The following is a 27,331-nucleotide window of genomic DNA, read 5'->3' on the forward strand; positions in this document are numbered from 1 at the left end:
TGTTTTTTAATTTTAGTTTTTAAACATATTTTCATGCATTTGAAAGTTAGAGACACAGAGATTTTCCATCTTCTGGGTCACTCCTCAAATGTTCACAACAGCCAGTGCTGGACTAGGCTGAAGCCAGGTGCACAGAGCTTAATCTGTGTCTCTCATGTGGGTGGCAGGTTCCCAAGCACGTGAGGCATGGTTTGCTGCCTCCCAGGTGCTTTTGCAGGGAGCTGGATTGGAAGCAGAGTAGACACGACTTAAACCAGGGACTCTAACATAGGATGCAGGCATCCCAAGTGGTGGTTTATCTCGCTGTACCTCAAGGCCCACACAGATCACTGACACAGAACAACAATATGCAGAAATTAGAAGTCTTTATTATAAACCTTTCCAGAATATAAACCGATTTTGTAGAAAGACTCTTTGAAACTTTTAATACTATATGTAACCTAAACTTACTATTATTATAATGCATTTTATTTTCCACTTTCCAACCTAGAAAATACGCTGCAAGGTAGATCTAACAAAGGAAGAATAACCTAAATTGCTTTTATAGAGAAAACCAATGGACAGAAAGATACCCAACTCAAAAACAAAACAAATCCAATCAAGAAATAGATTCTGCAAAGCCTATTAATCCTCCAACTTGAAATAAATTGATCTCCCAAGGGAAAATAATTCCACCATCATAGCATTTGGATGAATAACAGCAGAGCCACTCTCATAAAGGGAAGTTACATTGTATGTTAAGAAAAATGGAAAACGCTTTTAGAAAACGAGGAAAAGTCATTTCTCTGTTGGAAAGCATGTGTACTAAATCCTTCCTGTTCGCTTGGGTTTTGTTAGAAGTTAAAAGTACCCGTTCACATAAGAAAAGTGATTCAAACATGAACGTCATAAAACCAAGCCCCTCAGCTATTTTTTTTTCAACTTAACCTCAGGAGGACCAACTGAACAGCTTCAAAATCCAAGGATGGACTGGTCCCAAAGCATTTCCTCCTCTGTCTTTTCTTTGCCTTGTTCCTTTTTCTCTTTTCTACGCTTACGTTCCTCTTTCTTAGAGGCTATATTTCGGCTCTTTTTCTCCTTTCGGTTCTTACATTTTGCTGGACTGACCTGTACAGTTTCTGTTTCTATCTCTGTCTTATTTGGGGGGATGCTCTTATGTTTGTCTACATTCATTTCCTCACAACTTCTTTTCCTCTTATGCTTGGGCCGCCCCTCCTCTGGTCTTTCTCCGCCTTCCTCGGGGCACCTTGTCCTCATCTGATGGATCTGTGTATGACCGGCTTGATGGGCTCTGGTACTGTTTCCTGAGGAGAAGTGCTTGTAACCTCCAGGCTCTACACTGTATGAGCCATAATTGTATTCTTGCTGACTAAGGTTCAGGGGTACTGGCTTTTGTGAGAAATAGTCCCTGGTGTACTGGCAGTAGCTCAGAGAGTCTATTCTCAGCCTGCTGTTGTGAGCTGGTAACCACTGAGGTAACCGGTTTTCCATGCTTTGTGAAATACTGCATGATCCTGGGTAGGTCTGGATGGTTTCAGGTGGGAGTCTTTGATCAAACATCCTGTACCTGGGTCTGGAATCCATCTCTTCTTTGTACCTACAGGTTTCCAAATAGTCCTCTCTCATCTTTCTGAAACAAGTCTTCGGTTCTAAGCCTCTGGCTTTCTGTACTTTAATATAATCTTCAAGTTCATCTTGAAAAGAGTCATATGTCTTCTTTGAATGCTTCATTAGCCTGACAAAAAGGGATTTTCTGCAGAGAAGATGGGAGAAAATCCTTAGTAGATTATTTCGTTCTGAATAGTGCCTTTGCTCTTGAAAAGAACTTCAAAAAATAAAGAAGCCAAAATAAATTAAAACAATTTGATATGTAAGTCAAATATCATGACATTGTACATCAAAAAATACCATCTGGATCACACATCTCCCAGGCTACTCGCAACTTAATGCTTCTTGGAAGAGGGTAGAAAGGAATTGACCTATCAGATGCTGTTGTAAGGCTAAAAATTTAAGACATGTAGGGGTAAGAATCACACACTCGTGGCAGGTGGCCTGATGTGAATGTTCAGATGGTTTCTAAAGTTCTGATTAATCAGTTCCTATATATTGTTTTCTAAGATATGTAACAATCACAGGAAAGTAATTTGATCTTTAAAATCTTCAGTTTACAAAAACAAAACAAAATATACATACTCACCTGACTAGAGTACTATAAGGCTTAAACAATAAAAAGATGTTTGTAAAATGGTCTGGGGATGGTAGGAATTAGAAAGTCAGCTATGAGATGAAAGCTATTCTTGGGTATAGAGTATGAGGAAGACGAGGGAACCGAGTTCTGTACCCTCTGTTAAGGGTTTGGATTTCATTCCATTACTTCTGATTGGTGAGACAAGCATTCTAGAATGCCTGCTGGTTTGTTCTTCCTAAAGTGCCCGCAAGGGGGTGAAGGCAGAAAATGGAGGGTAACACTAAAAAGGGATAGGACTGATGTAGAGATACCAAAGTAGATAAAGTAGAGATTTTTTGTTTGCTTGTTTGATTCTTTTTTGTGGGGGAGGGGCAACACTATTCCTGATTTCTTTTCTTTTCCTGCCTTGAATCCCACATAAGTACAATTATAGCAGAAGATGTACTTAGTGAGGTATAATGCCCTAGATGCTTTGGGTGATATATTCTAACTCCTCAAATTGGGAGGCAGCATAATTCATTTAGAAGTGAAACATTTCTTCCCTGTAACAGAAATAAAAGCCTGACATAGCACTAATGGTCAGCTAGTTTTTCATGGAATTTGTAAAAATAAAGTATAAATGAAGTCTAATCTGATGAATTAGAAAACTTAAGTTCCTATTTAACTTGAATAAAAATCTTGATTAGATTAATGATAAAGATAAAACAGAGGTCGGGTGCTGTGGCGTAGCAGGTCAAGCTGCTGCCTGCAGTGCCGGCATCCCATATGGGCACCAGTTTTAGTCCCAGCTGCAGAATGGTCCAGCTCCAGCCGTTGCGGCCATTTTGGGAGTGAACCAGTGGATGGAAGACCTCCCTCTCTCTCTCTCTCTCTTTCTCTCTCTCTCTGCCTCTCTGTAACTCTGCCTTTCAAATAAATAAATCTTTAAAAGTATATATATATAAATAACAAAGACGATTAAATATGTACAAAATATTTTAACAGATATTTCAGAAAAGGATATGTACCAATGGCTAATAAAGCATATGAAAAGAATTTAAAGTCACTGGTCATCAAGTAAATGTAAATTAAAACTTACTCACTAAAATGAAATTAAAGAGAATGACAGTAGCAGTGTTGGTTAGAATGCAGAACAACTGGGACTTTCATATGTTACTGGTAGGAATGTAAAATGGTATAGCAACTTTCTAAAACAACTTGACAGTTTCTGAGAATGTTACGCCTAGAGTTACTATATGACGCAGCAATTCCATCTCTACATATATACCCAAGAGAACTTAAAGTTTATATTCACACAAGAACTTGTACAAAAATGTTCACAGCAGTACCATTCATAAAAGCTAAAAAAGCAGAAACAACTCAAATGGCCACCAACTGATAAATAAACAAAATTTGAGATGTTCATACAATGGAATATTATTCAACGTAAAATGAAGTACTGATACACAGTACAACATGGATGAACCTTGAAGACATTATGCTAAGTGGAAGAAGCTAGTCCTTAAAGACCACAGATGGCATCGATATGAACAAAGAAGTGAAAGAGTCTTACCCTTAGCAGGCTGAGAACTTGGTAGAGAAATCTGATCATATTCATCCATTAATTGCTTTCGTTTTTCAGCATGAACTTTCTGCAAACAGTGAAACTGTACAACACCAGAGAGCTAACAACCATGATGCAGACATAAAATCTACTTTTGTCCAATATTTCACTCCTATTCACCTGAAACCAAGCACAATCTTGTTATAAAGATTAAATAACTCAAAGGTTGTAATTATACCATCATTGGGTTATGAGGCCATTTTAAAAATTCATAAAATTCATCCTCATTTTATTATTTTGCTTTTAAAAATGTGAAAATAACGCCTAACTTCTTGAGCATGCTTTTAACTCTGGAAAGGTAAATAACATTGTGTTTATTGAATAAGTTATCTCATATTTTTATCTCTAAATGTGACAGTAACACTCATGAGTAATATTTGATCTGAACCAAGAGTTTGACTTTCTTTTTTATTATTATTATTTTATTTTTTACTTATTTGAGATGTAGAGTTACAGGCAGTGAGAGGGAGACAGAAAGTTCTTCCTTCTGTTGGTTCACTCCCCAAATGACCGCAATAGCCGGAGTTGTGTCCATCTGAAGCCAGGAGCCAGGTGCTTCTCCTGGTCTCCCATTGGGTGCAGGGCCCAAGGACTTGGGCCATCTTCTACTGCACTCCCGGGCCACAGCAGAGAGCTAGACTAAATCTGGCGCCCACATGGAATGTTGGCGCCGCTGGTGGAGGATTAACATACTGCGCCACGGTGCTGGCCCCAAGAGTTTGTATTTCAAAGCAAAGTATCAACTCCAGTAGAAATGATTTTACAACAATTTTTAGGTTCCTGTTTGTAACAGAAACTACCAGTTGCTTCCCAACATACTTTTCTTTCTTCCTTAGTACCAAACCTTAGGCAATGTACTTAGCTAAATGACTACATTTTCTAGCTTTTTCTTTTTTTAAAAAATTAATCTTTTTATCTCATTTTTTACTGATGTTCATTTCCTAGTCTGTTTTGTCCTTTAATATTATTCCATATTTCTCTTTTTAAAAATATTTTATTTATTTATTTGAGACAGAGTTACAGACAGAGAGGGAGAGACAGAGAAAAAGGTCTTCCATCCTCTGGTTCACTCCCCAATTGGCTGCAACAGTTAGAGCTGGGCTGATCTGAAGCCAGGAGCTTTTTCCAGATCTCCCACGTGGGTGCAGGGGCCCATGGACTTGGGCCATCTTCCACTGCTTTTCCAGGCCATAGCAGAGAGCTGGATTGGAAGAAGAGCAGCTGGGACTTGAACCAGTGCTCATATGGGATGTAATGCTTCAAGAGGCTTAGCTCACTATGCCACAGTGCTGGCCCCTTCCAGCCATTCTTAAAGCAAGATGTGGCTGTATGAATAACTTCTGGTCAATAAGAGGTAAGCTGAAGTGCTGTGTAGGACTCCAAGAGGTTCCTCCCTTCTGTTGCTGGAATGAAGATGCTATGGTTGGAGTTCAATCATCATGGAACATGAGGAATGAAGCCAGTGCCACAGAGCAAACAGATGGAAGACAACAGAGCCCTCTCACCTAACATTGTGGAGCTATCATAGCAGCCTCCCCTTGCCTACCTCTAAACTTTCTGTGAGAGAAGGAATGAACTATAGTTGAAGCCTAACAGAAAATAACCTGAGTAAAAGTTATAAAGCTGACCACCTAAAAGTAACTAAAATGTAATACAGGGAAAACAGAAATATTGCCTTTTGAGCACAATTATAAATGACTATTATTTTCTTGTATCATATATAAAAGCATTTCCTATATTTATTATTACTTATAGTCAAAAGTTATTTTTAATATTTCAGTTCAGGTTATTATAAAACCTTCTGATTATCTCTTTTCATGAACTTTAGATCTTTGGGTTCAGAGGAGTGAGAATAGACAAGACACACTCACATATTTGATTTCACTTAATTCTACCACGGCAAGATAGAGATTACTACTACCATCCTGCAGGTTATACATACTCAGAGAAATAAGTAACTTGTCCAGCAATTAATTGTGGAGCTAAGATTTGAATTCAAGTTCTCTTAATCCAAGGTCAAGACATAACTGTTAATTATTGTACAGTCAACTCAACTATATATGAACTAAAAATGCAGTTTCTGGTAAGATAATAAGGGAAACTAGCTGGATGAGTTCTGCAAAATAGCATAGTTGACCTTATGTTTCTAAGATATTTATATTTTGTTTATTTGAAAGGCAGTTAAAGAAAGGGAAGGGGAAGGGAGGTATCTTCCATCTGCTGGTCCACTCCCCAAATGGCTGCAAAGTCCAGAGCTGGGCCAGGCCGAACTAGAACACAGAACTCCATCTGGGCTCCTACGTGGGTGTCAGGGACCCATGTACTTGAGCCATGCTTTCCCCAGCACTTTAGTGGGGAGCTAGATCAGAAATGGAGCAGCTAGGACTTGAATGGACACTCATGGGATGCCAGAGTCACAGGCAGTGGCTTAACCTGCTGCAACACAATGCTAGCCCTGGCTTTATGTTTCTTATAAGTAAATATATCTAGTACTTAAGAGATCTAAAAACTCAGCCATGTCTATGAGCATGAAAAGAACAGAGTGGGAAGAGACTATGGTAATGCGGTATATACTAGTACTAGTATATAAAAGATTATTCTTTCTCTAGGGGACCATTACAGGGGAAAGATGGTAAAGAACAAGAAGTCACACATATGTAAGTACAGAACACTGGATAGGAAATCAGACCTCATTCATAGGCTAAGATATGTCCAGGACTAGCTAAGAAGAATGGTAACCCTTCTGGATCTGCTTCTTCATCTACAAACTAAATATGGAAGACCACTAGACATTTTATTTCTAGCTCTAGCATCCTATAATTCTGTACCTCAATAAAAGCCTTTTAAGGGTAAGATTGCTACATATTGTTTTTATGACCTTCAAATCCTATAAAGGAAGCTTCTGGAGGGTCTAACATCTCTTAATTTATGTTAATAGTTTCCTGCTCAAGCTTTATAATTTTCTCCTTGCACTTACTACGAGAGCTAATGATATGGTGGCTTTCTAGATAAAGTGGAAGACAAAATAATGTGAGGAAAAGAAAATGAACTCACACTAGGGACTCCTAGATTTAAATCCTAATTCCCTAAAATAAGTCAGCAAGTTGTTTCCCCTCTCTGAGCAAATTTCCCCATCAATCAAAAAGACAATACTGGGGCTGGCGCTGTGGCACAGCAGGTAAAGCTGTCATCTATAATGCCGGCATCCTATATGGGCACTGATTTGAGTCCTGGCTGCTCCACTTTCAATCCAGTTCTCTGCTATGGCCTGGGAAAGCAGTAGAAGATGGCCCAAGTCCTTAGGCCCCTGTACCCATGTGGGAGACGCGGAAGAAGCTCCTGGCTCCTGGCTGCAGACTGGTCCAGCTCCAGCCGTTGCAGCCATCTGGGGAGTGAACCAAAGGACAGAAGACTTTCTCTCTCATTACCTCTCCCTCTCTGTAACTCTGCTTTTTTTTCTTTAAAAAGAATAATATCTTCTCTTTCACAAGGTTCTCGTAAGGATTAAACAAAATCATGAAAAGTTTGCCTGCTATATTTCAAAAGCTTCTGTAAGACACATTCCCTTTATTTTCTACCTACCTCTTAGAGTGAAATACTTTATTATTCAAACTGTGGCACTACTGTATAGATGCCTTTTACAGAAAGTATCTGTAACAAGCTCTCTCTTCATCCGTTCAATGTGGATCTGTGAATGAAACAAATGGAGGTCAGACAGAGTATCTTATTAGACACTGAGTGTAATCTCAATCTTCAACTAGTAATATCATTTCAAGTACTATTTCAAATCTTTATCTCCTAACTGCTTTCAAGACTACTCTGAGTTTTTGCTCACTAGCATGGAAATTTAAAAATGAAAATGTTAGAGACTTAATACATGTTTAACATGGTAATATGCTGACTAGGTCCAAAAAATATCATTATGAAGGAAATTCACTTGGCCTCAATGGAAATAAGCTGGGGCACCAATATTGAAAGGCTGGATTGAGAAACCCAGCCTTGGCCTTTTGTATTTTATATAAAGCAAACCATCTCAAGAAATGTAGTCTATTTTAAGATAGTCACTTGCTTGAGTTACTGCCGGTCTTCTGTGTCTTATCATTATTCGCTGGACAATATAGTTTAATAACTACTTACATAGTACCTTACATCATATGAACTATTTTAAAGTAAGTATGTGAGATGTGTGTAGCTTATATGCAAAATACTACCATGCCATTTTATATAAGGGACTTGAGCATCTGTGGAGTGTGGTATCCATTGAGGGGAGGTCCTGGAATCAATTCCCTGCAAATATATCAAGGGGTAACTGCTAATATCATCTAAGAACCACATGGAGGAACCATAAACAATGTTTGCCTGTGGTAGACAACTTTTTCCCACAAGTGGGACAGACGTGCCTACAGGAATTTTCATTAAATAAGGCTCAAAGCCATCTATATCCATTTAAGTTTTTCTCATCAGAATAACTTATGCAAAACTGCTACATTTACATTTGAGGTCTACACATAATTTAAAGCTCCTAATAGGTGAAATTTATTTTATAGTCAACCAGTGTAAAAATAAGATACTGCTATGGTTTGAATATACCCCCCAAAAGGCATGTGTTATAAACTTAACCCCCAATGAATACTGTTGGGAGCTGGAGTCAAGTGTTTGGTCACAAGAACTGCATCCCCAGGAATGGATGAAAGCCAATTATACAAGGTCTTGAGGTTTGGAGTTTGATCTCGTGGGTGCATGTGTGCATGTGCGCTCTTCCCCTTTCTCACCCTCTCACCTTCCCTTGCTATGGGATGACATAGCAAGAAGGCCTCCACCAGATGCTAACACCTTGATATTAGACTTCACAGCCTCCAGAATGGTTAGAAAAAATTTCTTTCCTTCATAAATTACTCAGTTAAATTCTGGTAACAGCAGCACAAAACGGGCTAAGATAGAATTTATAATGTGATATCAAAATTGTTCTTCCTATGTTGACGATAAAATGAATGAATTGGAAACACGTGTAATGAAGAAATATCCATATGTTAAGGGGAAAAATGATGTAGAATTCTATTTTTCTATCCATTGATCTATCGATCATAAAAACCAATTTTAGTAGAAACACTCCAATATACACAGCTGAAAGTTAAATACATTTGTATTTCTACCAAGAAGGAGTTAATGCAGCTGGCCTAAGGTCATTCACTTCCTTTTGCTGGAGAAGTGGCGTGGAAAGAAGGCAGGTGGAATCCAGACCTCTGAGTAGACTCTGATGATACTTATTATGAGGAAGAGAACGTTCTCTCTAACATGCACTTAGCAAGATGGCCCTGCTAAGGATTACTGATAGTAAATAAACCCAAACTGTGAGGCACAGCTCCCTGAACAAATGTCACATAACCTCTTTAACTCTTTAGGTTTTATATGGAGATAATTCACTCTCCCACTGTGTGAAATGACTCTGGGAAGCTCATTTAGAAACTTTATCTATTATTCTGGGTCAGAGATACACATCTATTGTGGGAAGTCATGGTCTGAGAAGCCCCCTTTCATGTACTGGATACCTCCACTGCCTGTATCCTTGAAGTGATTAGCATACCTTGATGCAGTGTAATTGTACTGATTCATGAAGTATGGCTGACAGCCTGATGATGTTTGTTAGCTAGATACCTACAGTGAAACAACTGGAAACGATATTTACTAAACCTAATGGGAATTACGAAATGGGAAATAAGAGGAAAGTAATAGAGGAGGGGAGAACATGCAACATTCCACTCTGTGTACATGTCTAAATTATTAACTTTTGCAAAAAGTATGACTTTGTAATTAAAAACTCCATAAAGGCTGGCGCCGTGGCTCAACAGGCTAATCCTCCGCCTGCAGTGCCGGCACACCGGGTTCTAGTCCCGGTCAGGGCACCAGATTCTGTCCCGGTTGCCCCTCTTCCAGGCCAGCTCTCTGCTGTGGCCCGGGTGCAGTGGAGGATGGCCCAAGTACTTGGGCCCTGCACCCCATGGGAGACCAGAAGCACCTGGCTCCTGCCTTCGGATCAGCGTGGTGCGCCGGCCGCAGCACGCCAGCCGCGGTGGCCATTGGAGGGTGAACCAATGGCAAAGGAAGACCTTTCTCTCTGTCTCTCTCTCTCTCACTGTCCACTCTGCCTGTCAAAAAAAAAAAAAAAAAAAAAAAAAAAAAACCCTCCATAAATATATGTTAAAGATTAAAAAGGTTTGCTTAAATATATTATGTGCTCAAGCTAATAACTGCATACAAGAAACATTCTGGAAAGAACGAGTTGCGCCATTGCAGGTTAAGCCATCACCTGTAATGTCAGCATAGGTATGGGCATTGGTTTGTGTCCTAGCTGTTCAGCTTCCAATCCAGCTCCTTGCTAATGCACCTGAGAAAGCAGCAGAGGATGGCCCAAGTGCTTGGGCCCCTGCATCCATGTGGGAGACCCAGAAGCAGCTCTGGGTTCCTGGCTTCGGCCTAGCCCAGCCCCATCTATTGTGGCCATCTGGGGTGTGAAACAGCAAATGGAAGACCTCTCTTTCTTTCAAATAAATAAATAAATAAATATTTTAAAAAAAAACTTGATGGATATGGGCGCCCCTTCTAGTACCGGCTGCTCCTCTTCCAATCCAGCTCTCTGCTTTGGCCTGGGAAAGCAGTAGAAGATGGCCCAAGTCCTTGGGCCCCTGCACCCACGTGGGAGACCCGGAAGAAGCTCCGGACTCCTGGCTTCCCATCGGCACAGATCCAGCCATTGCGGCCATCTGGGGGAGCAAACCAGCAGATAGAAGACATCTCTCTGTTCTACCTCTTTCTGTAACTCTTTCAAATCAATAAATCTTAAAAAACAACAAAAAAAACCTTGATGGATAATTTAAAATGTCATATATAGTATCTCAAAAAATTTGAATTGTTTAAAACATATAATTATATTGGACTCTAAAGTCTCAGCAAGGTAAAAAGGAACAACCTTTGATTCAGGATTAATGTATGCAAACTGACCATGGTGAAAATATATTGACTTATTGCAAGTCTTTTTTTTTTTTTTTAAGATTTTATTTGAGAGGTAGAGTTAGACAGTGAGAGAGGGAGAGACAAAGAGAAAGGTCTTCCATCTGCTGGTTCACTCTCCAAATAGCCACAACGGCTGCAGTTGCGCCAATCCAAAGCCAGGAGCTTCTTCCAGGTCTCCCACATGGTTGCAAGGGCCCAATTGGGCCATCTTCCACTGCTTTCCCAGGCCATAGCAGAGAGCTGGATTGGAAGAGGAGCAGCCGGGACTAGCACCAGTGCCCATAAAGGATGCCGGTGCCGCAGGTGGAGGATTCACCTACTGTGCCATGGCACCGGCCCCCTACAAGTCTTTAATAAGAACAGATACTATCTTTTGGTGACAACCAGAACTTAGTATAAAGTTTACTGAGGACAGTTTAAAACAGAAAAATAATTTCTCTCCCTGTTCAGCTCTTATTACCAGACTTCCCACTTCTAAAAGGCAATGCTGTAAACTAAGGTAAGAAACTTGGGGTTACCATGAATTCCTTCATCCAGCAGGCTCTTTATTTTTTCCCAAGCTCCCAGTCATCTTTCTAACAAGTCTTATCTACTCAGGTTTTATGTTTTTTCAGCTATCCCTTCATTTTTCAATCCTGTAATAATACCTGCTTCAAGTTCTCCAGGCCTTTATGCTATTAAACTTCATCACTATTTACTGAATTTTGTCTACAGGTACTATGGGAAAGGTGAGGGAATAGACATGAGCATTTATTTAGTCTATGCAAACAAATGTATAGACTAATCATCTTTTACCTCTATAAAAGATAAGTGGAATTTCCCACATTTTGAAGATTATGATATCGGGATTTAAAGAAATTAAAATACTTTGCCACATGTGTCATTTGCTAGAGTTAGATTTTTTTTTTAATGATTTGAAAGGCAGAAGTACAGAGAGAGGAGAGACAGATTGATCTTCCAACCACTAGTTCACTCCCCAAATGGCCACAATGACCAGGGCTGGGCCAGACTGAATCCAGGAGTCAGGAGCTTCTTCTGGGTCTCTTATGTGGGTGCAGGGGCCCAAGCACTTGGGCCATCTTCTGTTGCTTTTCCAGGCACATTAGCAGGGAACTGGATATGAAGTGGGGCAGCCAGGACTTGAACGGCACCCATATTGGATGCTGTCTTTTTGCTGAGGGTTATGGGAAGGCATAGGAAAAGCTTTGAGGAGAAAACCAGATTCTGAATTGCCTATCTAGAGAGGTAAAACTTAGAGAAAAAAATAAAAAAAGGAGGGAAGAAAGATTATTCTGGAGAGGGAAGGGCATTAGAAATGCCACTTCTACTTTAGATAAGACAAGATGTATGTCAGAGTAACTAAGGACAGTGCCAAAGGTAGAGTGGGGCCAATCACAGTAAGTCATACTGAGGCACTTGGAATTAATGTTGCAGTTAAGAAGACAAAGAGACTCAAAATGGGGGAACTGTTTGCAAGCTATTATAGGTGGATTACTGGCCTGCATCAAGAGTGGCAGTAGAAACAGCAAGAGTGGGGCCAGCATTGTGGCGTAGCAGGTACAGCCACTGCCTGTGATGCTGGCATCCCATGTGGGCACTGGTTCATGTCCGTGCTCCTCCACTTCTGATCCAGCTCCCTGCTAATGCACCTGGGGAAAGCACAGAAGACAGCCCAACTGTTTGGGACCCTGCCACCCACGTGGGAGTTCTGAAGAGACGAGTGGATGGAAAATCTCTCTCTTTGTATCCATCTCTGGAATTCTTTCAAATAAACAGAGGGGAGAGGGGAGAGAGACATTCGAAAGTGGTATCTATGATAACTGGGAAGAGAGCAGGTAGGAGGAGGACAGAGGAAACACAGGTAATCCTAAACTATGATCCCAAGTAAAGCTGTCCTTGTCAGTGGAAGTAATGAAGACAAAGAAGTTATTTTTGCTGTTGTTATTTCCCAGAGGGAGGGAAGAAGGGAGTGGAATGGAGAAGCAGAGTGTTCAAAAAGAGAGAATTTTGTTTTGGAATAAACTAAGATTCTATCAAATTCTTAAAATCATGTCCTTTCTTCTCCCATTCCTTGATATATTCAATTCCTGTACATGCAACTAGCTTAAATAACTTTTACATGTTCTGTGTACTCTGGAATTCTTTCCAATTATAATAGTTGAGCATTTGAATTAACTAAGTATGTGTCACTCAGTACACATTGTGGGCAACAGGAACCCTCAAAAACAAGGGCTTGGTGCTTGTAGAAAGTTTCCCTTAGAAAAATTTGATGTTAATTCTATCCCATTTGTATAGTGATTACTATTTACTCATTACAAAGGTTGTAGCATTATATAATTTGAAAAACATAGGCTGTGATTATTGTGGAGTACAGTGAAATGATCACTTACCCTGATTTACCCACCAGTTTATTTAGCATTAACATTTTTTAATGGGGGTCATATTACTGGTTTCTATTTATAATTGTTAAGACCGGGAAGTAGCATCTCTCCCCCCATACTGGCTATCTTCTACCATGATACTGATAAGAGACTTCTAAGTGCAGGGATTAATACCTTCTCTTGTTAACAGTTCACCATTCCCAAATGTGAGGATCTTTTAAAACTCGAATTCTTGGGTAGATGTTGTGGTACAGTGGGTTAATCTGCCATCTGGCATGTCTACATCCGTATCAGAGTGCTGTTCCAGTTCTGGTTCCTGTGCTTCCATTCCAGCTTCCTGCTAGTGTGCTAGGGAGGCAGCAGTTGATGCCCCAAGTGCTTAGGTTCCTACCACCCAGATGGAAATCCCAGATGGAGTTCTGGGCTCCTGGCTTCAGCCTGGCCCAGTCCTTGCTATTCCAGCCATTTGGGGAGTAAACCAGCAGATGGAAGGTCTGTCTCTGTTGCTCTGCCTCTCAAGTAAATGTAATAAATAAACCTTTAAAGAGGAATCAAATTCTTTCATTCTTCAACATTTACTATGTCTCTCACACATAGTTTTATGTATTCAATCTATGTCTTCATTCAAGTCAATGGTGAAAACTTTAAACAGGACATGGGCAATACCTATGGCAGGCTGCAAAGAATTCACTGTTCCTGTGTCTATGATTTGTCCATTAATTAGCAATCTATCTGTACATTAAGAAAGAAAGTAACAATTTGTGCAGATCTAAGCTTATTCCAAAATCACTCCCAACATCTCTTCAAACACCATGTTCTATAACGTTCCCCACTACTTTCCTAATGGGTCTGATTATTCAAATCTACTTCTACCACTGTAAAGTCTTATTTTCCTACTTTGTTTTTTGAAAGACATGTGAAATGCCCTCCTAAACTGAAACCATTCCAGCAATGGTTCTGAATCTCACACACTTTGACCAAAGCAATCTACAGGCAGGCATAAATGAACTTTTACAACCAGGTCTTGAAGGTACAACCTAAAGAGGCCAGCGCTCGCTTGCTCGCTCTCTCTCTCTCTCTCTCACACACACACACACACACACTATATATATACATATATATATGTGTATATATATATATTTCAGGTTTCATAATTTACCTTAAAAATTCATCAACTTTTTGGAGTCTATTAAAATTTCTGTTTGGTATAAAAAGTCATTCACCTTTGCATAAAATCTGCCACTTAAGTTTTAAGTACCTTCCTGGCACATTGCTGAACATCTCAGAAACTTCAGGGAACCTAAAGAATAGGGTCCCAGAACCTTGCTGTGATCTCTTTCATAAAAGGAACTAAGGTATAGCATGACCTGTGCTTTTAGAAAATTTATATCACCTTTTGAAGTTTATTTCAAAGTATCACATTATTAATAATCTATTCTATAAGACCTACACAGTATTGCCCTTACTATGTAATAGGTACTGTTTTAAACACTCATACATAAGAACTAGTTTTATCATCATAAGAATGCTATGGGCTGCATATTATTGTTATCTATTATATAGAAGAGGCAACTGAAGCATAGGTTAAGGAATATATCCAGGGCGGCTGTTAGTAAGTGACAGGGAGGCAGTCTGACTCCAGAATCAGTTATTAACTATTAAGACAGGATGTAAAACTTTTGATTCTACTTTCTGGAATCCATTTCTCAAGGCTTTACACTATCTCTCCATTCAGCACAGAGTAGCAGAAAATATTCTAAGGACTGAGAGCTAGACTATATAAAGAACATTTATGACTCAATTATAAAATAAATTCAATTTAAAATGGTGAAAAATTTGAGCAAACACTTCAGAAAAGAATGAGGGCAAAATGTTTGTGGAAAATGCACATCTTTTAATTCCATTTCCCCACAAACTTTCTGAAGCAGTTTTGTCATAGCTAAAAACTTAAGCCTTATTTTCTATTGATGGGAGATGAATAAGCAAAATGTGGTCAGCTTTTCCATTCCTTTAATGAAATACCTGAGGCAGGCTATTTTATAATGAAGAGGTTTATTTAGGCCCACAGTTCAGGAAGTTCAAAATTCAAACAGCATGATACAGGATTTGCTGAGAGCCGTCCCACCTGGCCACATCACATCATGGCATGAATTTGTATGTCTGAGAAAGTGGTCTCTCTCCTTCTCCTTATAAAGCCACCAGGATTCAGTCATAGGGCTCCACCCTAATGATCCATGACCTAACCAAATCACTTTCCAAAGCCCCTCCTTCTAAACATCTTAGTTGAATGAAGTTTCCACTTTCTTAATACCACTAACCTAAGACTTGAGGGTTAAATTCTTTCATGAATTTGGGAGGGTTAAACCACAGTCAAACCATAGCTTGTGGTACATCCCTACCACAGAATTATTCAGCAATACAAAGGAACAAAATGGCAACACACAGATGAATCTCAAAATCATGCTGAGTAACAGACACCAGCAAGTATCTACTACACCAGGGACTTCAAAAAGTTATGAGGAAAATGGAATATTATTTTGGTGCAGAAAATTTTGAAACCCATGCCCATTTTTTTCAAAACATAAATTTTCCAGTAACCTTTTAAAGACCTCTTGAGTAAATTCATTTACATGCATATTAATCTACAGTTTCAGCAGATCAGTGGTTGCCTGAGAACAGAGGCGAAGGGAAAGGTTGATCACAAAGAGGCATGAGGAAACTGGAACTGATGGAAGTATCTGACATTTTGCTTAGGCTGGTGGTTACATGGGAGCATTTATGTGTAATAAACTCATTGAATCATCCACTTTAAGTATGTGGAGTTTATTGTAAGTATACTTCAATAAAATGTATAAAAAGGAGCTTAAAAAACCCTCAAAAGTGGTAATTCTACCTTAATTTGTTAAACTGATTTATAAGTGTTGGGACTTGTTTCCAGAGAAATCATCCATCCACCAAATAAAGGCCAAATCACATATGCAGAACTATCACCTGTCATATTACTTAACTCATTGCTTCTTGGAGTCAGACATAGGGACTCTAGGGACTCTGGACTCCTGCAATTTGTCAGCTATGTAACCTTGGTCAAGTTTCTCAGCCACTCTATGCCTCAGGTTTCTCATCTTTAAAATAGAGGTATTACATATGCTTCAAATTACTGTATGTTCCTTAGAGAAATTAACATATACAAGGCACTTAGAAGAGTTCCTGGGGATTCAGCATTGTGGCAGAGGGTTAAGCTACCACTTTCCTGCCGGTATCCCATGAGTGCTGGTTTGAGTTTTGGCTGTTCAACTTTAGATTTGGCTCCCAGCTAATGCTCCTGGGAAAGCAGTGCAAGATGGCGCCAAGTATCTGGGCTCCAGTACCCCAACAAGAGACCCAGGTGGAGTTCCAGGCTCCTAGCTTCAGCCTGACCAGACCTCCACCATTGTTTTCATTTGGGGAGTGAACTTGCAGATGGAAGATCTGTGTCTCTGTCTCTCCCTTTCTCTTGGTAACGTTCACATTTTTTTTTTTTTTTTAAATAAGAGGTCATGGCACATAGTAAATGCAGTATGGGTCAACTATTTGTGTTGTCACTCAGGATTTCATTTGAGTAACTGACATATGAGGTGTTCTCCCAACGATTTTTTAATTACAGGAAGTCAGAAAGTTATTGGTAATAGGGCAGAAGCGCCTGACTTGAGTACATGATTCTTTGACTTTCAAGCTAAATCATGATTTAGAGGTACTGTTCCCATCAAAGTTGAAAGGTGGATCTGACCCTTATTGATCTGGAACCTAGTTGTTGAAGAACCCAGTTTATCTCCCATGTTAATGTCTGCTAATTTGTTATGCTTCAATATCTAAAAACAGAGTCACCAACAGAAACACCAATGGATCCCAACTATTTTACTAGCTACTTACAGGCTGGTATTAGGCCCTAAGAGTTTGCTTTGAGACTTATCTGGACTAGTTTTATTTTTTAAAGATACTAAGTTTTAGAAATCTAGCAAAATTCTAAAAATTTGATGCTCCTATTTGCACTGCATGCTAAGTTTTTTCTATAGCTGAACAAGACTACAGAAAGTTCCATTTCAGAGAAATAGAATTATGTTAGTTGTTATTCAACAGCTCTATACAAGTTGGTCTTTTATTACAGATGTAATAAAAGCAATTATGAAAATTAAATAAATCAACTGAAGTTGAGTGAAAAGTTTACAGAACTTTCAAGCTTTGCAGTACATTCTCTGTCATAACATGCACAGCACATTGATTTGTCTTGTGATGTGGCATTTAAACAACACAGCCTAAATTTTAAAATTTTTATTAAATATCCTCACTTGATCTTTGAAGAAAAAATATTGAGCCAAATTAGAATGTTAATTTGATGTTTTAGGTATAAGTAGCTCAATTCTTCCCTTCTAAAACAACAAATAACACGGCCCTATATTTTTCAATCTAATTTACTAAGGAGTTTTAGGAAATATTTTCTCTCTCCATTTTACATCTTCTTTCAGCAGTGTTAGTATTCAGTGTATTTTGTTAACAGTGTCCAAAAGAATTTTGTTTTCAAAATATTTTTTAAAACTCAATTTCTAATTGCTTATTGTCCTTCTGTTTTACAACCTTGCTGAACTGTTTCTAGTAGCCTTTCCCTAGATTCTTTAGGGTTTTCTACATAAATGTTGGTAACATCTGCAAATCAAGACAGTATTGTCTTTCCATTCTGTATACCTCCCCCCCCCCCCCCCCCGCCTTGTCTGAATGTACTATTCAAGGATTTGAATTCAAGTCATGAGAATGGGTTTTAGAATTTTTGAAACTTTTAAGTTTAGGAGACTAAGCAAAGGACAGCATTCAGTTTTAGGTGACTAGATGGCTGATTGTTATCTCTGCCAAAGCATGATCTTTTATTCTTTTCCTCTGACGGTCAAAACCTATTTAAGGCATTTTCAGGGATCTTAATTGTGCTAGAAATGGAGGCCTGTATCAGTGAGCATCATGAATACTCTTAGCTATAATGTGAGCCACTAGCCTTGTCCTTTCAGGAAATGAGATTGTTATCTGACTTAGCATTTACATGTTCTAGCTATTTCAGACTAATATAATCACCACAAAAATAACTAAGGGTTTACCATGGCCTTTGAATGTCAACAAGTGTATGTACTCTATGGCTACCTGGCTCAGGGATCATGCTTGGGTAGTTTCACCAGGACTCAAGGCAGACCTCCTACACCAGAAAGTCATCAATGCATGCCATTCCCTTTAGTCAGTAAGTGTGATTAGGTCAGAAGGGGAATAAAAATCAATGTTCACACTCTAATATTTATGTGGCTAATTATGGAAGCAATCCTTAATCGTCTTAAATGCTTAGTATTTTCACATATTGACAATAAGCGCAGCAGATCTGCAATTAACAAATAAAACCATTAATGTTTCTCTGGACATTTTCCTCCCCATTCTTCATAGATGCCAACATTAGATTTACAACATAATATGCTCTGATGTGCCTGTAGCAAAAACATCATGGGTACAGCCATCTATTTACACTGTTATTTTAAAAGTCTAATCCGTATTTAAAACTCAATTTTTATCTTCCTTGCTCTTTTATTTCACTAAGAAATATTGAGCCCTTTAAAAGGGCTAGCTTAATTCACATGTATATCCTTAATACTGAATACTTAGAGGGAGTACAATGAATGTTTTCTGAAGGGTTATCAGCTAGATTTTGTCATTTGACTTGAATCTCTGCTTAACATCATGGGAGCAAGGGAGAATATTTTAAGGCAATTTCTATGTAAACAGTTTAAGGATTCAGTAAGAAGCCAGAAATGTTTTTTACTCTAAAACTGACTCGATTTAATTTTTTTTCTTTAGAAGAGGTAGCTAAGAATTTTTCAGTTTTGCTTTTACTATGATCATTCTGAAATATCACTACTTAATGCAACTTTTTATAACTGTCAAAATTGTTTGAGACTTTACTGAATTACAAAGTGTCCTGGAAAATCCTATGACACTATGACCATAAACTCTAAGTATGTGTATTTTTCACACAAGTTTGGTCACATGTTAATTTTGCATATCTGTGATTGAGTTCCTCAATTTCATTTTTGTAACCTTATACCTTCTATACTTTCTCTGCTTGCCAATTTTTTAATCTTTCCTGCTCCTGACATTTACTCATCATGAGGCCCATTACAGAGGTGTTCCTTATAAAGATGCTATAGCCACAAGTGAAAATAGATTAGCAGATGTGTTTCAACTCTGTTTTAATGGTCTTATCAGGATTTTCAAAGTGAGAATGAAGCTGTAAGAACTGGAAGCATGACATTTTTTTGTAAGAATCCCCCAACAAAATCTTTAAGAAAAAAAAAAAGATACTAAGTGGCAAGTAAAATTTTTTCCCTGCTTTCTTTATCCATTATCATAGTTGACAATTATTTAAGGCTCCTTGTAACTTAGAGTGTTAACAGTGTGGAATAGTGTAACATCAGATTAACCACTTATCAAGTAGAAGTTAAATGAATTGTTCCTGAAACAAAGCGAGGAGGTAATTTTTAAGGTAAAATTTTTTGTTTTTCAAATCCTACTGAACTGTTTCAACCTTAATTGAAGGTTATTACTCTGAATGCTATCTGAGTACAGGTCAAGGTTTCTTATGTCTCATGAATTACTGTCCCAGTACACAGCCCTGCAATAGAATACCAAACTGTGATTCAGTTTACAACTTTAAAGCTATACAGGGCCTCACAGTTTGGTTAGCACCGCATTTCTCAAGCTCACCACTACTGAAATTTTGGGTAGGATAATTCCTCCTGTGTGTATGTCTGGAGGGGCTGTTGTGAATTTTGTTGGCAAAATCTGTGGCAGGTACTAAGTAGATGCCAGCAGCACCTGTGCTCACTCACCATGTCCATTTTTTGCCCAGTGGTTACAACTAAAACATGTCTCCAGATAACTGCCTAAAGTCCTGTGGGGGCAAAATCACCCTTTGTTGAGAATCACTGGCCTACTCCAATTTCCCCATTTCACAGAAGTCCAGTCCAGTCCAGAGAGTTTGGGACTTAGGATCCTTTAACTGGTAAAGGAACTAGTACTACAACCTATTATTAGACTCCTCCTCCAGCATTCTCGCTTTACCACCCTGAAATAGTATAAGGAATAGTGCTAAGACAGCTTTTAAAGACTTTTGCACATAATCAAAGTCATTGAAAAAAATCAAATGGAGTCCAGCAAAAAGTGGTTTAGGAAGTTGTTTCCTCATCATCCTGTGACCTGGCCATGGGAGCCAAATATATTGTATAGTCTTGACACCTATAAAATGCTCAGGCTTACTTGTTGGTGACAAGCAGGAAGTTTGATATAAAAACTAAAAAATTCAGATTTTATCCCTTGTCTTGGAACAATGATACTAGATTTACTACCTTCAGACACCAAATTAAACTTCCAAAGGTTAACTTACAGACCTAATGTTTGCAATGAATTTCTAAATTTCCATTTTCAGTGAATGGAATAAAAATGCTCCCAAAAATGTATTAAGAAATTTGTGTTTAACCATTTGCCATTCATCCTAAGTGAAATGAGTAAAAGGCAATGAAATAGGCCACAGAGCATCATGAAAAAGCAATTATTTTCATGAGATTTTATATAGTAATTAAACTATTCTACAACATTCTGGTTTCCACTATCTTTCACTCTGGAGCCAAACTCCAGCATAAGGCAAACAGCAAATACTTAAAATGATGAAACTGGATATGGCTGAGATTTTCACAGAGATCTTCTGCTGTGGGATCGAAGTACTACCATCTAAAATATTTTCCAAAGTGCTTTAAAGCTTTGTCTCAGAGTTTGCAATAAGCAGGCTATTTGGGTCTATCACATTTGCAGGAACTCCAAAGTCTCTTAGATTTGAGATGGTCGAGAAATAGATTTTTGTGTATGGGAAACGTGTTGAGACGTGTAAAAATCCCTCCAAACTCTTGGAAAATGACACCTGACCAAAATTTAATGTAGCCTCTAGTAGCCTAAGGCCAGGCCCCTGGGACAAGCTTCCTTTTGATTTCCTGTTTGGAAAAAATTTACAGCGTGTTCTAGCCAACACCGGATGACAAACCCCCCACTTCCCTTTTAAAAGCATTCACTAGAAAGTGCTCATGGCTGTAGAGTCCTTCTCTGTCCCTTTGGGATGTGTGTGTGTCTCTTGCAACTCTGCAGTGTTTCCCAAGGATCCAAAAGCCCTTCCTCTGCAGTGTCATCAGGAAGGCCAGGCTCAGCTCCAGGTCGCCTTGGGCGGAGGATCCTAACTCCGGTAATCCCCGGTCAGCAGACCCGGCTGGCCTACTTGCACTTCCAATGACAAACCCTTTGTCACTTCTCACCTCCCTTCCCCCACCCTTCCAGACTCCCTCATCCCCGTTTTCACCCGCACAGTCAGATGGCCAGGGAGCCCAGCTTTCCCCCCTGCTGTTCAGTACTTTAGGAATCAAATGGTTTCAGCGCTCAAATTCCTGTTTACCTTCGACTCTAGTAGACAAGTACGAAGGCTCAGGCCGCTGTCAAGATGGGCTTTTAACTCACAGACACTACAGCCTTACGGGGCCATGTTCTCACCAAGAGCAAACCTCAAGACCTCTTGCCTCCTCTCCTTCCCCTCTCTCTCCGCCAGGGCCCCACTCTGCCTCCACCTCTCCCTAAGCCCTCACTTCACTTCTCCCTGAACATCCTACGTCGAAGCCTGGGCTTTCCAGGATGCTGCGTTTCCAAACGGAGCTGTCGCCCCTCGGCTTGTTTTTTTCTCCCCCCTCTGGTCCCTCGATTTGGAATTCGCTCGTCACCCCGCTCTTCCCTTGCCCTGCCTGGCCGCCTCGGCTCCCACTCTGACCTCGGCTCCCTCGGCACGCCGAGGCGTCCCCTTTTGCCCTCCACACTCCAGCTGGGGGCCCGGGGGCCCTGGCCGGGGCGGCGGGTGCTGAGGGGTGCGGAGGGACTCCGGTCGCGCCCCCGGTCGGCCATTTCGCACACTCGGGGCGCGCCCAGCGTGCGGAGCGCGCAGGGCCTCTCCTGGGCCGCGGGAGTTGAGGGGCTGAAGACCGGGCTGCCCCCGCCGCCGGGGCGGGAACTCACCTTCTCTGAGGCAGGGGCGGGCGTCTACAACTACTGTCCCCCTCCCCGCCAACGCCGCCGGGCGGATAGGCCGCGGTGGAGGTGGCGGAGAGGCAGAAACAACCGCTGCCGCCGCCGCCGCCTCCGCCGCTGAACAGGCGGGGTGGGAGGAGGAGGCGGAGACCCGACTTCCTGAGGGGAAGTCGCCGCCACCCCTGGCGCATGACTGGACGGCGCCGCCGCCATGGCGGCGAGGGGCGCCAGTGCGCTTGCGCGGGGAACCTCGCTCCCAGAAAGCTTTTCTAGTCCCGCCTCCCTTCTTGCCCCGCCCCCTCCGCCCGCCATTTCCGGGCCCTGCTTTAACCTTGCTGGATGTGGTGGAACAGGTACCGTCCCCGCAGGCCTGGAGTTGAAGGGAGGGGAGAACAGCGCTCCAGGTGGGAGAGTAAGTCTGAAACCAACGGAGGCTTAAGTCTGGAAATCTACGGACGCCACACCCGAAGTAGCCCAAAGATGTATGCTGTCTTCTCTTAGCTTTCTTGTGGTCTTAAATACACAGAATGGCTTATGGCGGATTAGGCCCTGTCCTAGGTCATTAGAGGTTGTCACAGTTGGTACGCAGTTGACCCTTCTCCCTCCTCCCTATTTCAGGCTATGCAAATACAAGCAGGCTTCAAAAAGTTATTGGAAAAACAAAGTTAATGCAAATTTCCACGAACCTTTTGAAACTGCCTTGAATACATATTTTAACAAATATGTAATATATCTAATCATCAAAATGGTGATAATACTTTACCTGAAAGGGTGCTTTAAAAACATGAGATAGGGTCAGCGCTGTGGCTTAGCAGGCTAAGCTGCTGCCTGCAGCACTGGCATCTCATGTGGGCACCGGTTCAATTCTTGGCTGCTCTACTTCCAATTAAGCTGGCTGCTAATGTGTGTGGGAAAACAGTGGAGGATGGCCCTGGGCCCTGGTCCTTGGGCCCATGCACCCATGCTAGAGACTGAAAGAAGCTCCTAGCTCCTGTCTTCCTCCTGGCCCAGCCCCTGCTGTTGCAGCCATTTGGGGAGTGAGACATCTGATGGAAGACACCCCCCCCCCCATCTCTCTCTAACTCTGCCTTTCAAAATAGATAAATCTTTAAGAAAAAGGACCAACACGAGGTCAAGTAAAGGCCAACTTCAAAGTGTGTTGCTGTTAGAACAGCTTTCAACTGTATATGAAACTCTGAGACATAAAAGAGACACATAACATCTGTGCACCTGTAGCTCCCACAATACTCAACTGATTGTAGTTGTCTGCACATGCGATGTTGTTTCTTAACTTTTTGCACATCTCAGCTCATGTTGTATCCTTGGGCCTACGATGGCTTCCTCTAATTCTGATTCTCTGTCTACTTACATTCATCTATCCCCTTTCCTGGAGGCTGCCCTGATAGCTCAGGCTGCTCTGGATACATTTTCCTCTCTTCCTCCTACCTCTCTAACCATCTTTACACGCCCTTCAAGGCCTATGTTATACTCATCTTTGTATCTGGAGGGCAGAGCACATCTGCTAATAAATGCAGGTGGAGTGAGTAAATTTAGGAGTTTTGGGGAGGAAGGAATTTGCAGCCAAGGATCCTTGGAGCCAGAGGGAGAAGAGGGAATCCAGCCTGCTATTTTGGTAGGGATCCAAGGATCAGAGTGAAAATGAAGGTTTGTCAGTGATGCAGTAGATGTAGGATATAATGTTCATTCTGGAACATGAGAGTTGGACATGCACAAAAACTTTGTGTCTCTTACAGTGCTTATGAAATGATGAATGAATGAATGAATGAATCAGCCAGCGAGTTCCCATGGAAACAGTGAGCTATTACTAGTGTAAGCAGGGGTTGGCAAACATTTTCTGTAAAAGGCCAGATAGTAAATACCTTCAGCCCTGTGGACCGTGGGATCTCTTGCTGATATTCAGCTCTGCTGTTGTAGTGTGAAAAGTAGCCATAGAAAATGTATAAACAAATGAGGGTAGTTGTTGGCTAATAAAATTTTGTGTGTGTTCACTGAAATTGGAATTATGTGTAATATTCATATGTCACAAAATATTATTCTGGCTACCACCCCCCCACTCCCCGCCCAACCATTAAAGAAGGTAGAAAGAGTTCTTAGTTCCCAGGCCTAATGAACTCAGCAATCCTGTTCAAAATGAACTTTAGCACCAGGCACAAAGGAAGTTGAATCTGGTGATAAAGGACTATTCTTTGTATTAGAGCTGAGAGATTTAAAATCTTGCAGCTCCTTGGATTTGCCACTAGATGGTGATCCCTGCAGGTGTGTGGCTCACTCAGGCACTGTGTCTTTTCAACAGAGTATGGTTTGGGTTTTTTGAGGGTGCTGTAAATTAATGGCTACGTTATTAATATAGACACACAAACTGCTCCAGTGATTTAAAACATACTATCATATGGGCTTGCTTTATGTCTCCATCTTCACACTTACTTGTACATATTCCCTGAATTGAAACATATCCAGCCAGAGGGAATACTCTCAAGGTCTCTAAGGTTATCAGCTCAAAGGCTCAGGACAATATTGTGAATACAGGCTAGGATTCAAAATTGGGGGACTGCAATGTGACCTCTGGGGACAGAGTTCACTCAAGATGCAAGTTAGCAAGTAGGGTCCCTCCTTAAATTAAGAGGATACTTGAAGCCCATATTTGGTCTTGGGACATTACCCTGGTAGTTCTCTCAAAACAGCCTCCACTCCTGGCCTCTTCTTATCACCTTCTTCTACCTTTGACATATGTGATTCAGGATCTGGCATAACCTTTGATTAGTATATCCTGTTCCAATTGCCTTGTACTTCCTTTAGGGTGTGGGAGTATTAGGTAGCCATCATAATGTACGTGGGGTGTATTTGTGTGTGTGGGTATATGTGTGTGTAGAGTTCAGCTACTACAGAGGTAGACAGCAGCGTTCTGGATGTCCTGTTCCATAGTGGTTATTTTTGTCATTCCCTTGTCTGGAATTTCACAGCTCAGCCTGAAGCAGGGGCCCTTTGGCTTGAGTCTTGTTTCTCTCCCTTTCTCACCACCCTTCTTTATTCAGACACACAAAAGAGAGTGGATGCTTACTAAATTCACTAACAATGGAGAAAAATCTCCATTTTCTTGGAGTGGAAAGAGCTCATGTATAGCGACATCATTGTGAAGATCTGTGAAGCTCAGATCTATCATCTGAGCCACTATATCACCTTCCCACATGGTTATGTCCACCACAGCCTGTAGTTTGATCTCTCAGGAAATTCAGAGTGAATCTGCCTTTCTTCCAACTTCAAATAACATTGAGTGAAGCTTTCACGTCCTTTCCGAGTCTTTTCTTCTCTGACTAAATATCTCCAGGAGGGCAATAAGAAATCCTTTCTTTTTTGAAATATTTATTTATTTATTTGAAAGAGTTACACAAAGAGAGGAGAGGCAGAGAGAAAGAGAGAGACCATCCGATGGGTCACTCCCCAGTTGGCCGCAATGGCCGGAGCTGTGCCAATCTGAAGCCAGGAGCTTCTTCCGGGTCTCCCACATGGTTGCAGAGGCCCAAGGACTTGGGCCATCTTCTACTGCTTTCCCAGGCCATAGCAGAGAGCTGGATCAGAAATGGAGCAGCCAGATCTCGAACTGGCGCCCATATGGGATGCCAACGCTTCAGGCCAGGGAATTATCCCACTGAGCCACAGAGCCGGCCCCAGAAATCATTTCAAAACTCTAGAAGTACTTTTCGTAATGACAAAGACTAGTAGTCCTCCATGCAGGCAATTTCACTATTTAGGAAGCATTTTAGAAATGTAGGAAGAATTTTGGTTTTTACAATGATTGTGGGGATGATAACAGGCTTAATGTTGGCAGGACCAAAGCTACCAGAAAAGATTTGGCTACCAGAAGGGAGGAAAATGGAAGCTGGGAGGAGTGGGGGTTCCTAGCAAGGGCAGGTGGGAAAAAAAACATTTTCATCAGATTAGTGTTGATATGGAACATCATAGGGTTCTGTGCCTTCTTCCTTACCACCAGCCTGGGAACCAGTACCAACATCCCCTGTCTCATCGATCCTGGCCAGGGATGCTAAACGTCTGGCAAGCAAGGGGCAGCTTTATATAATGAAGAATCTCTGTTCATTCTCCACATCTACCTGCATTTCAGGCAACTGAAAAACCTGTTTGTATTTATCTGAGTCTAGAACTGTCTTTTGTAGGTAACCACAGAGAAGTTTTTATGAAGTTTTAAATGTACACTGAATTTTCCAGGGACACAATTTCTTGTTAACCGAAAGAAGATTGTACTTCCATTTGTTAGAAAATCATGTTATAGCCGACAATGCTCAGGATGGTATTGGTGTCCCCCCAAATCAATCTACATTTTTGGCTCTCACTGTCATAGTGATTTTGCTTTGGGGTACAAACATCTGACCACTTCATCACATTTTCTGGCGTAGTTGCAGTCAAGTATATGTGTACAGAGATATATACCTATGTAATTTATTTGTATATTTGCTATAGGTTAACTCTCAATTTCTTTCCTGCTTATTATGTTAGGCTCACAATTTATGTTTTTTAGGTATAAGGGGTATAATTTATATATTTCATTTTAGAGTAGCAAAAGGAATGGTATATAATGTTTAATCTATTGAGAGACTAAGTGTAATACTTTGTGTAAGAGCTTCCTATTGCTGTTGTAATAAATTAGGACAAACCTACTACCTTAAAATGAGATAAATTAGAGGCTGGCCTTGTGGCTTGGTTGGTTAAGCCTCTTCTTGGGACACCGGCACCCCATATCACAATGCTGGTTTGAGTCCTGGCTGCACCACTTCCAATCCAGCTTCCTGCTAATGCACCTCAGAAGGCAGCGGAAAATGGGTCAAGTGCTTGGGCCTCTGCCACTTAGAGGGAGATCTAGATGGAGTTCCAGGCTATGGCTCTGGCCTGGCCCAGAACCAGCCATTGTGTCCATTCAGGAAGTAAACTGGTGGTTGGAAGATCTCTTTGTATGTCTCTCTCCCTCTCTCTCTCTCTCTCTCTCTCTCTCTCTCT

At 40.8% G+C, this 27,331-nt stretch overlaps 2 protein-coding genes across 3 annotated transcripts in view; one reads left to right on the forward strand and one right to left on the reverse strand.

Annotated features, from left to right (window-relative positions):
• Positions 1-348: 348 nt before the first annotated feature.
• LOC133772832 (lysine-rich coiled-coil protein 1-like) lies at positions 349-22,426 on the reverse strand. Its single transcript, XM_062209820.1, has 4 exons — positions 22,292-22,426; positions 7,374-7,479; positions 3,741-3,911; positions 349-1,753 (listed from the first exon to the last, which is right to left on the reverse strand). The coding sequence occupies exon 4, from the start codon at positions 1,729-1,731 to the stop codon at positions 952-954; it is 780 nt and encodes a 259-aa protein (XP_062065804.1). The 5' UTR covers positions 1,732-1,753; positions 3,741-3,911; positions 7,374-7,479; positions 22,292-22,426; the 3' UTR covers positions 349-951.
• Positions 22,427-22,623: 197 nt separating this feature from the next.
• Positions 22,624-27,331, forward strand: part of SMYD1 (SET and MYND domain containing 1) — a 53,006-nt gene continuing 48,298 nt past the window's right edge. For both annotated transcript variants that reach the window (XM_062209822.1, XM_062209824.1), the window contains exon 1: positions 22,624-22,785. In XM_062209822.1, the coding sequence (XP_062065806.1) occupies positions 22,643-22,785 (143 nt within the window). In that variant the 5' untranslated portion in view covers positions 22,624-22,642. The remainder of the gene's footprint in view (positions 22,786-27,331) is intronic.

Source organism: Lepus europaeus, chromosome 13 (assembly GCF_033115175.1).
Source record: "Lepus europaeus isolate LE1 chromosome 13, mLepTim1.pri, whole genome shotgun sequence".
Lineage (NCBI taxonomy): Eukaryota > Metazoa > Chordata > Mammalia > Lagomorpha > Leporidae > Lepus > Lepus europaeus.